Source organism: Mercenaria mercenaria, chromosome 3, assembly GCF_021730395.1.
Source record: "Mercenaria mercenaria strain notata chromosome 3, MADL_Memer_1, whole genome shotgun sequence".
Lineage (NCBI taxonomy): Eukaryota > Metazoa > Mollusca > Bivalvia > Venerida > Veneridae > Mercenaria > Mercenaria mercenaria.
Window position 1 is genome coordinate 43398488 of NC_069363.1, and position 13207 is coordinate 43411694.

At 31.1% G+C, this 13207-nt stretch overlaps 1 protein-coding gene across 2 annotated transcripts in view; it reads right to left on the minus strand.

Moving 5' to 3' along the window:
- The window catches only part of LOC123524902 (trissin receptor-like), a 98284-nt gene that overhangs the window by 28263 nt on the left and 56814 nt on the right, over positions 1-13207 (minus strand). The window contains exon 1 of one of the 2 annotated variants that reach the window (XM_045303509.2): positions 1535-1828. The exons of the other annotated variant lie outside the window; for it this stretch is intronic. Within the exon in view, the coding sequence (XP_045159444.2) occupies positions 1535-1691 (157 nt within the window). The 5' untranslated portion in view covers positions 1692-1828. Of the gene's footprint in view, positions 1-1534; positions 1829-13207 lie in introns of those variants that run through there. 2 annotated transcript variants of the gene reach the window in all.

The following is a 13207-nucleotide window of genomic DNA, read 5'->3' on the forward strand; positions in this document are numbered from 1 at the left end:
AATTTCGTTCTAGGCTTTTTAAATCGAACAAGGACAGTATTGGTTTCAACCTACGTATATATTCTAACTATCCTGTTAAATATTGTAATATTGCGAGACTGTCGATTTAAATTGCATTGTTCAATGAAATACACTTTAATACGAGTACAAACCCCGTTTTTCATTATTATTACTGTCTAATTGAGAGGAATATGATAACTGCTATTACCTTCACTTTACCAATTGCTTGCTGGGATCCTATGGATAAATGTTTGTAGCAGTGCTGCGAAATACATGATGTCCTGGGCAAAATTATAATTCAAGTTTTCAACTTTGTGAACATTGGGTTTCGTCTGATTGTAAACCTTTTCTTGGGTTCTCCTTTATTTCACTTTTTGTACTTACATTTGAAAAAAAACATGTTGATAATTTTATGTTTATGGCGTATTGCCCAAAGGAAAGTTATTACTTGGCGCAACTACTTTCAATGGTAATTCTTACATTATAATTATATTGTTCAACTGCAATGAAAGTATCAGTTTGCATTGACAGGCATGTTACATAGAGTGCATAAAATGTTTGCTTTAAGGTTTGACTAAGACCATTAATATGACAACAATTTCTGTCCTATCTTAAACAAAATTATATAACAATAAAAATATTCATATGTGAAACATTTTTGTATCATACTTGTATTTATTTTTCAGCAGTAATAACTTCATGTCTTTTAAAAACCTTTTTCTGTATATATCTTAAAGACATCATTTTAAAGATTATTACCGATTAGCATATAAATGATTGAAACAAACACAGTAATTGGTAATACAAATGTATTTCATACCTATATAAATTTAACAAATTGGGAGCTTTTCTGTCTGTCACGTGAACGATACAGTAGAAACCAGATTTTGTACTGTGTGATTTAAAATGTATTCAGGGTCTTTTTTAGTATATATAAGAATATCCGAAACCTACAGTGAAAAAAATGCCCCTTTTCATGTTGGATTAGAAACCAAAATATCCATATTTTTTTCATATTGGACGGAACAATTTTTCCGAGCACTCATTTCTTAGTTAGAAATTTTCTATCCGATGATCAAGGTTTCGGTAAAAGAATGATGAAAAGTTGTTTTCACATTTTGGGCGCTAGTATAAAATCATGATAATGTACACATCTAATATTAACATACATATTATGAGAGAACAAATTCAACTTCTAATAGTTGTTGGAAAGTGTATGGAAATGTTTTCCACCGTCATTTCAATGTGTTTGAATATTTTTTGGTCACTTCTCTTTTTTTATGGTATGAAATATAGAGGTTATAAATATGAAACAAAGAGGTAATTTAACAGTGTTGAGTACAGTACTGATTTCAATTTGGCTCGGCATTCGCTTCGTCAAAATTTGGTTATTACTGCAGTTGTACTCGTCCAATAGAATTCAGTAATGTACTCAACACTGCTTAATAACCTCACATATACAGCATGTTCAGTTATAAGAAAGTAAATATGCATCTGAAAAATGACAAATCTTATAAATAAAACAGAAACTTACCACCTATGCAAAAAGCGAAAACAACGGCATAACACGTGATAAATAGTATTCGCACGTGCAATATATCAAAAGGATTATTAAAGCCATTACTTTCATAGTTATTGTCAATTGTGTGGTTATAAAACGTCACGTTCGTAGAATTTAGATTAACTTCCATAATTAAAAAACTATTATCCACTTTAGCAAGGAATGGTGTATTGCCATGACATCCGTAACTCTTTACTCTCTCTCAACACTCCCCAATAATTTACGAACAGTATTACAGAGGTGGCAGTTGTAAAATAATTCCAATATTGCCACGAATATAAGCGTAACGGTACGAGAGTGTCTATTACCTGACAGCCGTCATTGATCGAATAAAATGTTGCTCCATTTCTTCAATTCAGATAACAGTCAAATATCGGACAACATTGCAGAGATAGACCCTAAAATTTTCAATGATAGTATTACATTAAATAAAGTCTAGAAATTAATTTCCAAGTCCTTGAAATAACCAAAAAATGATTTCACAAATGTGAAGTTTATGATAGTTTTGTTAATATCAATAACAGAAGTTTTAATTTTTAATTTAAAGTTGTGATCCACAAAGAATGACAACTCTTGCCTTGGGCTAGTACTTATAAGTAGAGATCTATTAGTTTACTTCCCTTGCAATTACACAATTGAGTGGAAAATGAAAACTGTTTTAGACACAATATCATACATTTTTGCACAACAAAATCATTAAGGATTTATTCATTTGTGTTTGATTTACCCCTCAAGACATGGTTCCTATGATTCTGCCAACTTACATATGGTAAAAAATTAACTTTTAACAAGCCAATAATAAAATGAAGTACCAGTAGGTAAATAATAGTGCAGATAATACAGTTTTGCTTGTATCAAAATGTCACAATAGATCCACTTTTGTAATACAGAACACCTGGTAGGATTAGTTAAGGTGCAATTATATTGATCTCTATTTCCTATGCCTAAACATTGGATATTTATTTAAACGTTACGTCAACAGTCATTACTTACTCCAATCAAAGCTAAATTGTAGAAATACTTTACAACTTTTCTGACTCTTCTTTTAATGTGTTGTTGTTATGTCTGTCACCAACTGACATATTTGGACAAATTAATTACTGGTCAATTTGGCTAAATATTAAGATAACCCTAAAATAATAAAAAAAAAAAATCCCCAAAAAGTTTGTGCAATATCGGTGCTGTTTTCTATCTGGAAGTAGTGTCATCTGAAGATTTATACAATTTGATTGTCAACTTTTCACTGACCATGAGCTACATCTATGAATCATTTCATCAATTTCTACGGTATGGAACTTTTCTAAACAGAAAAATGTCATTAAAAGCTCGTTTTTCTTGTACAAGCCAATTGCAAATATATAAGCGGAGGACAGCTTTATTCAAATCGATATAACAGAAAATCAAGTATACGAAACTGTCTATTTTCAGCGGCTGAATTTTCTTCTGATATAATGATGCCTTGGATATTTTTAGTAAATTTCTACATTGTAGAGCAATATTTGTTTCAAAAGCACATAACTATCTTAACTGGACGATGTGTCTATGTTATTGGCATTATCTACACTTTTTTTTCAAATAAAATCCAAAAACTTCAATTTTGTGGGACAACTGACAATTTGATGCACAAAACGCCAATATTTGTCTTTTCTTTCACATAATAAGCAAATTGGAGCATTTCTTTGACTTTTCCTTATGGATAAGTTAAGATAAATGTGATGTAAATTGACATTGTACTTTATACAAAAAAATTTACGTCTCTGTATTTCCCATTAAATACATTTTTCATCTTGTGCTCCGATCTTTATTTCCCATTGAAAATTAAAAATAGTTTCGATTATAAATGTATTGATTACATGACTCCCTTCAAAGAATATAACATGACAGAATAATACATCACGTACCCCAAAGAAATGGAAACTGTGTTCTTAATAAAAATGAATGTCATAGCAAATTCTTCTTAGGGCGTTTCCGTAAGTCAAAGATATACTAGACCCGAAGTCTCACTTGAAAATATGGATCAATAACTCCATTGTATTTTTGTAAACATAAAATCGTCATGTTTTTTGTACAAAGAGTACTGTGTGATAGGTTTAGAATAGTACACATGTAATACATGTATAGATAAGCAGAGCATAAATGTGTACTACCACTTAAAACTTGAAGACTTTTTAAGCAAAAAACTATTATTCATTCATGAAACATTTTGAATGTGGCTCTAAATGCACAGTTCCTTTATACAATGTATATTTAGTCACACCTAGCTCATTCAATGAGAAGTTGCCACTTTAATAGTCAAAATCTAAAATAAATTATTATAGTTAAAAAGATGCTCATTGAATATATTTAAGATGATATTTTCTCAAATGTTAGTAAAATTATCAAAATATACTTTCATGTTATTGTAATGAAATATGTCATTGTTGCAATTATTTCATTCAAGTTCTTGTAAATCTGAAGTTCATTCACTTAATGTTTTCATAATACGATTCCGATTCAGCAGATGCTTGACGATGCACATTTCATTAACTCTGGTTGTTTTCCACGCTGTTTCAAAAGGTTCTTTTTATAGATCTGTACACTGTTTGATCATTCAAATCCGTATCATAGTTGTTTTATTTTTAAATGTTGGCGGTCTTTTGCAAGATCCTTTTTATAAAGATCAAGCAAGAGAATCAGACTTAAAGAATGTAGTGAAGTTTTTGCTATGATTTATACTAGTGACCTAGATTTTTTCATCTCTCGAAATCCATTTCGCACTTCTCCTAAATTTCACTGAGATCAACGTTCTGAGAAATATTTATGATGATCAAGTAGAAAATTAGACATCACTTGACCTAATAATTAAGTTTTTAAGCTCGTCAAGAATTCTTAGAGACAAACATTCTGGCAAATATGAGATCAAGTGGGAAATGTTGCCTTTAAAAAGTTAATAAAAGTTTTGTATGTTTGACCTTGTGGCCTGCTGAGATAAAAAAAAGCCATTTTCAAACTTGATCTCTAAATCTCTTTTTTTTTGCCAACTGTCAAATCAACTCCTACTCAACGGGTCCCGTTTGCACAACTTTCTTTGTGTAATCGGGACTAAAATAATACACATACAAGTCATAAACATTCTAAACATTCTTATACATTCTTTACTATTTTCAAGCTTTGGTGTAACTCCTTTATTTTTTATCATTTCATGTGCTGCAGACATAATTATTCTGCTTTTAGCAAATGTGAACAATTGCACAAAACCTTTTTCACGAGACTATTTCTCTGATGAGAATATTGCAAGTTTGACGTCTTTACAAAAAACAAGCATTCTCTGCACAAGACTACAAATTTCCCGTTGAATAACTGTACAGTAATCCATTCAAATTTATTTGCATTCATTATACTATTTCATTTTTCATATAGGGATTTCTATCTGTTACGTTTGTCTTCGCGTTGTTTTAACAAAATCACTTCAGTCAATTATATACGGTATTGTAGAAAGGCTCCCTGATTCTCGACTACTAATCGCGATATACACCGCACGAATAATACATGACAAGAATAACAGCAGATGCATGACCATCATTCTTATCGCCGCAAAGAACCTTTGCCATATTCCAAACCTCTCATGCCTACTATAAATTGAAAACTCTTCAGCAATTCCGTCTTGCTAAAGGGACGTTTACCTAGCATGTAAGGGGCTATGTAGAAAAAACAATGTTTGCTGCCATTAGTAAGTGTAAGGAAAGTATTTATTTATTTATTTATTTATTTGGGCACCAACACAGTATAGGTTATATGGCGCCAAACAGGACTACAAATTTTTGTTTCACATCTCATTTACATCGAAATAAAAACATGAGGTATGGAATCAAAATTTGTGTACCTGCTGGAATCACAGAGTTACAGCAAAAGTAAGGAAAATAAGTTAAAAAGCTGTTTGATCATGATCATCAGTTATAAATAAATATATCAATCGAAGGAAATTTACATACTATTCTTTCAAAATATATAAAATATCAAGTGTATCATCGTGAATCTTCGTGTTTTTTTTTGTTTTTGTTTTTTTTTTGTTTTGCAATATAATGATGAAACATGACTTTGCAACAACTAATACAGAGCTTCATCTTAAATTTAAAAATGCTCTGTTACATTCCAAAACATAAACATTACAATTCTGCATTGGCCGCCATACATAAAACGCAAACACTCGTGTGGACAAGCAACATTTTGTATTCATCTTACGCATTGTCTTGCGTGTATGCACTGGATACTATATTGCCTGGTATTATGATAAAAAAAAACACTTAGAATGAATATAAGGTATAAACTTCAGCTAGACTAATCGATTCCATATGATACTATTTATCTCTACTGATTACAGATATGCATAAACGCATTATCTTTAAACCGCTAAGATATAGGTTAAAGAAATATTACTTAATATCAGACATAAGGTCAATTACATGGCAAATAAATCATTCTAATTACACACTACTTTGCAAAAGCATATATTTCAGTACACACTACATTACTCGTATTGTTGATATTAAACGATCAAAGTATCAACACATTACCAGTGTAAATACTTTAAAATTACAAATTACATTGACAGGTTTTTGCATATTTTGTTGGAAGACATCATTTTTGCAGACGGGGTGCTAACCTTAAGAACTACTTATGAAAGCAGTTTTTGTCATAATTGGAGGGCAGAAAAAAGATCTGTTTCCTTGTGATTTTTGGCAATTTTAGGTAAGATTCTTATCAAAAATCTACTTTTCCTTGAAAATGAATGGCGTCTATCACTTTTGTATAAAGGATTGTAATATTCTGTATCTAGGAATTTATTTTGAGCAAAATCTATTTATAATTTCTTCAAAAAGTTTTATATGGATCTGGCATTTTGCACTCATAATATGGAAGTACAAACCTGTCTATAAAGACTACCCTTGGGAGAGCCAAAATGTGATCTTTATTGGGAGGTGGTCTTTATTCACAGGTTAAAATACACTGTAAATGTTAAAATGGGAAACAAAACATGTGGTCTTTAGAGCCAGGTGGTCTCTGTTCAGAGGTGGTCTTACACAGGTTTATTCAGCTGTTTTATTTTTTGACCTCTTATACTTTCTCTTTCTTGTAACGTCTGCCAAGTTCAGTTGCAATTTACAGAATTTCGAGACTAATTTTTTTTAACTTAGATTGAAAATGTTAGGACATTTTGTATATTTTGGTAGTTTCCGTTTGTTAAAGTACAGAACATGCAATAAATTGAAAAAGACATCCTGACCTATATTTTTGTTGTTTATTTCAATTCATTCTCCGAAGTCAACAAATGAAAACTATGTCTATTAGAAGGAAATACGCCATTATTAAACATATAAAATTTGTCTTCATACGTCTCTGCAGTACAAAACAAGTAGTATGTTTTTATGTTGCAATATTTATACAACGAATATAGAAAGAATTCCGAGAAATTGCAGTATTTTTTATTTCAAAATATTTAACACTGTTAGATTCTTTATATGTTTTCGCTTAAAAATGTATGCAGCTTCATCCGAAAACGAAAAATCCCTCATGCATTTCTTTAAGATTTGTAACTATAGAGTTTGGTAAATAACATTGCAGAGTTATATAATGCTGACTAAAGAATGTATATTGCGCCTCTTATGATTAAAAAAAAACAACTTGATAATTTTAATGAATATAAATGACTTGATTTCGAAAACGAAGATTCTTATCAAAACATAAAAGTAAACACTCTCATTTCTACATGTACCTTCTTCTAAATGAAGCCGCACACTTTATAAACCACATTTACAGCAGACTTCATTTCTGTAATTTTCCATGCACACAAATATATAGCAATGAAAAAAGTGGAAATGTTTCATTATATACATAAAATAAGTGTATTTCTTAGCAGATTAAAACATTAGTTTTAAATAAGTCTTATTATAAAATTTTCGCCATGTGAATGAAATTTATCAAGGCAAAACTGTTTATGTTGACTGGAAAAGAAAGCCAGACTACTCAAAATCAAATATAGTTGTATCTTAATATGTATATTTTATGCATATTTTCAAAAGCCGTCTAGGAAAAACTATGATTTAACATATTTCTTCGTTAATCCCACAACAAACGATACCAAATACCGTATTGTTTAGCCACATACAATATGTATTTGAGTCTATACGTGTATTTATTTATTTTATTATAGTCTCATCGATGTATAATATACATGGAATTAAAACATGTTATCACATTAAGACATGTTATACTTAAAATTTACATATAACTAAAGAACATTGCCATTCATAAATGAATTACAAGAAACTACTTATAGACATCTACATTGCTGTATAAATAACAGTCAGAGTTGTTATCATACATATCCTAAACACTAGATTGTTACTGCTAATCAAAGGTTAAAAATGTTTATAATAAGACAATGAGAATAGAAAACGGGCGCAAACGCGCACTGTAAAAAATGGTGTAAGAAAACAAATATCCGCTATGATCATATCATAAAGGAACTGATTAGCAGTAGCATTCTAGAATTAACATAAAAAGTTTCGTTTAACAAAGAGAAGAGGGATTAAGGTGCATTTTGTACATAGTTTAAAAGATATCTTATTTTGTTAAAGACAGTAAAAGATGATTGTACATTATTACATAGTTTAAAATATCTTTCTTTTAAAATATTAAAACAGGCTCTAGCACTATCTCTAATCAATAATGGGTTGGAAAATATTTCCTTTATCTGATCTTGTTTTGACATAATACCAAAATTGGGATTTATAAAACAGGCTTTATTAAACAAGTCCACTCTAATGTCATAGTACATGTTGCAATCCAAAAGTAAATGGCTTTCATCTTCTATACATTCACAAGAATGACATTTTCTGTTTTCAATTTCTAAACCTTCATAACGTCCCGTTTCAATTCTCAATGGTGCCGCACCACAGCGGAATTTACTAAAGGCTGAACGATGATTATTTGGAAGTATAATTTTACAATGCTGTTCTACACCAAATTCAGATTTAAACAATGAATAAGTGCGTAACTTATTTCTACCTCTACCTCTCGTACTATTAACCTGATTCAATTTGGATTTCCAGTCGTTAACATACATACACATAGACCTTGCTTTAATTGTTGCTAGAAATGTATGTTTAGGTATTGAAATATTAATATCACAAAATCATTCAGCTCTAGACTAATCAAATATGACTTAACACTATGAAACCAGTTCTTACATCTATGACTCGACTTAACATTTGCTGATTGTGCGATACGTTTATTAATTCTGTTATCAGGATATGAAGAAATACGAGCCCAGAAATTATAAACAGATTTCCATCGTCGTATAGCCGGGTGATATCGCCCCATTTCACCATTTACAGCAGCATTCACACAAAAGTATGATTTTGTACCCCAGACAGAAGAACCATAATCAATGACTGGCCTCACTAAGGAATCATACAGTTTCTTATAAACATCATATGTAAAACCTCCACCTGTTTAAAACTTAGCAATTAAAAGACCTGAGGCACGATTTGCACTTTGGGTTACAGCTTTAACGGTTATGTTATAGTCTAAATGTTCATTTAATACAAGACCAAGATAAGAATATCTATCAACAATATCTAAAGATTTTACTCCGCAGTGAAACTCAAAGTCAGTTTTGACGAGTGACTTAGGACGAAAATGCATCACTTTACTTTTATCTGTATTAATAAACATATCATTTGAACAACACCAGTCATTAAGGCGGCCTAATAAAAACTGTAAATCAGGTTCGGTTTCCGCTAAGAAAACAATATCATCAGCACAGAGTAAAATACAGATTGTGTCTTCACCAAAAGATATTCCCTTATTAAATGACTTCAAATATGTAGCCAAGTCGTTAATGTAGAAATTAAATAAAAGAGGTGACAGGACACAGCCTTGTCTCAATCCACATGAGCCATAGAACCAATCAGTATAAAATCCATTAAGTCTGTGGGTTTCGTTTTGAGGAGGCTGCGTTTTTGGTGCGTGGCATTCCCTGTTTGATATTTGTCTTTGTTTTTTTTTTTTACACAAGACAAAACAGTATTATAAAGAGATCTAACAGATTTAAATAATGTTCCTGCCCAATTTCTTCCAAAGTTTACATCTATTAATAAAATCGTATCCTTTTTTGAAATCAATGAACGTACAAATTGTAGACTTTTTCAATTTTTTACGTGTTTCAATAATATTGGTAAAACATGAAATTTGGTCAACTGTGCTACGTTTCTTTCGAAAACCATTTTGTTCATCAACCAGAACTTCCTGTTCTTCTGCCCATGTTGTTAATCTTACATTCAGGACATTACAGTATAATTTATATATAGAGTTTGCTAATGAAATTCCTCGATAAGATAGTTGGTCCCTCATATCCATACTGGAAGACTTTGGGATAGGATTAATGATACATTTCCCCCATATGCTTAGTACAACACCATTATTAAAACATATATTAAACAATGAATGCATAAATAATGCTAATGTATCATTTTGTAGAACCTCTGAGGGAATAGTGTCTATACCAGAAGATTTCCTTTTTTATGTCATCAATGATCTTTTTTACTTCAAAAATAGAAATACTACGGTTAAATACATGTTCAGCATCATAAAAATTACTACTTTCATCATGATTACCGTTTGCATCATCATACGTAACATTATTGTATAATGAACTAAGATCTGTTTTCCACTTGTCAAGAATGTCTTGAACATAATTAGTGATATTACCAACTGGCAACTTACCTTCTAAAGGTATAGTCTTATTTTTACACTGTCCTACACTTATTTTGCCAATAGATTTCCAGAAATCTGTATTATTTTGGTTGCATTCATTTAGCAAGTTTTCTTGTAGATTATACCAATATATGCGTTTATGCTGAACTTCTCTATCAAAATGTTTACGGATACTAACATATGAGGACTTTAAACTACTTTTTTGACTTCGATTACCATTTATTAACTATAAGAATAAAAACATCTTCCAATATCATGTTGAAATACTTTATTTGGTATTTTAGTTTTGCCTGCTTATTCACACCCGATACCACCTTCTTAACGGTGTGTTGAACAAAACCCATATAGTTTTTGTCTATGAAGAAAACCTGTTATTATAATCTTATTATTTATAAAAGTAACTGATAATTACATGAAAATAAAAAAAAAGTCATGAATTAAATAACCATTACTTGAGAAAATGTATTAAACTATCATTACATTTGAAGTACCACCGGTTCGCCAAAAACCTATAAACTTACTAATCAATAAGACCAAATAAATCGACGTTATACGAGGGCTGTTACAAAAATAACGTTAACTTCTGTGTATATAGTGCAATGTGAAATATACGATTTTAATTCGCAATTTTGTCATATATTTTTTGTAACATTTTTTTCTGATACCAGTAGGCGAAGCGCGTAGAACGTTTTAATAACCATAGCTACGCTTAACCGGTGCAGTCGCTTTTTCACCATTCATGATTTGAATTCGGCCGTTAATATTCGCACTGATAGTCCACTTGTTTACCTGAAAGTATGCCAAAGTGCAACAACACGTCTATGCGGCATGCATTGAAAGTATGGTGTCATTCAGACGCGGGAAGCAGAAGTAAACAACGTTTAAACTAAGTGGTTAGTGCTGTTTATAACGCAGATAATCGTCATCGGCTTGCACAGCTAATCAGACATTTGTTAAGTGGAGATGTTGGCAAACACCAACTGAAATTTATAAACTAATGAATCAGACGTCACAACAATAGACGGTCATCTGTGTTTTGATCTTAGTGGTACAAACTTTTCACATATAACCCAGCATTGCTAAATGACAGCGAAGGTCGAGAGAGAAAACAAATAATCCATGATTCGACGCTAACGTCAATCTATGACGTCCTGCATAAAGCTTAACTTCTCACGGTGTCTCGGATGCTTGTTATAAGTGTTCATACTGTTTTCACTTTTCTAACCCACTAACTTATTATGACTGAGGTACTATTTATAATATTTCATAAAACAAAATTTACAAGTATAAGTTAATGAAAACTTATGAAAGCATCTCCATGACATCACAATGACGTAAACATCAGTAAAGTAGGATTACAGTTCACCGGGTTCCTGTAAGTGACTGTATTCGTGGAGGCGTAACTCCTGACTGTATGATCATAATCACATTAAATTTGCAGTTAAGTTATTAGAAAGATTCATAAAAGCATATAAAAACCTCGAGATAAAGTCTACGTTAATTTTTAACAGCCCTCGTATCTAGGAATAATTAAAAAGAAATACATCATTTATGACCATTTGCTGTATTGAAGGACCGCGTACCGTATTTAAATATCAAATGTGGTTCCATAACCTTGTTCATCAGATTACGAATTTGAAACTAATACTCAATTAGTGTCTTACATCATGCAGTTTTATTACACTTATTTTCGCAAAAGCATACATTTACATGTTATATAGCTAATTGTTTAAGAAACTGGGGATAACAAGAAACATATGAGTGGTCCAAGATAGAAATCGACAACTTTTTACGGAATAAAAAATGATATATGTTTGCAGGAAACAAAAATGGCGAATACCTGCAAAGAGTGTTTACTTTAGGCGAAAGTGTTTTCAAAGGTTAATTGTATTCAACTGCCCCCCTCACTTGATCTGACAATTTGCATAAACATGTAATGGGTGAGAGATACGACCACAACTGTATCGGAGATGTAAGCCAACATTATATGTAAAAGACAGATGTTTGTTGCAAGTGAATCGCTCAAATTTGCAATTGATGTTCTAAAATTATAGATAAGACCGATAGTGTTACATTCTTGTTGACATAAAAATCTGTAAATAACAGGATTACTGTCGGTCTGACAAAATGCAACATGGGGTACGATTCTTGATCTACAAACTAATTCAGTGAGTTGAAGTTTCCAGGCTGTAGCACGTGTAGTAGTTTTCAAGTAAAAAGGTACAGCTAATTCAAAATTTCCATATTCTATATCTATGTAAACAAGTGATATAATTCTGACAAAATGAAACAAAATTAATGTTATGGGTTTGGCCAACGTACTCAACTAATAACAATCAAATGTTTCAATTATATAGCTCTTTCAAAATGTATAATTTTTGAAACATAATGGATCTTAATAAACAAAAATCTTAGTCAACGCCGCCGCCGAAGTTCAAGTGACGACATTACCGCATAGATATCTAAAAAACAGACGAGCTAAATTTTATAAATGCTAAAGGTAGGTTATTATAACCGAGCATGTCCCACTCTTTTTTCTCTATACATAGAAGATTGATCGAGTAAAAGTAAAAAAAGGCTTTAAAGAGTTCTTATTAAAAAAAAAAAGTATTTGCTACTTTCTGTGTCCTGTTAGAGCAGCAGATCTGTCCAAAAATTTACTAATAAATTTAGAAACGAGGTCAGTGTGTCTTTTGTATCAAGATGTAAAATATGCTTGTTGCCCAAACCTTTTTGTAAAGGATTGCTTATCAATTGTGTCCATACTGAATTGCAGGAAATGAATTTTTGAAATGTTGATAAATTTACAAAATTACTCTTATCGAAAGCATTAAAAGTTTCTGTCGATCAAAATTCATGAACAGGAAGAAATTAAACGGAATATGATAA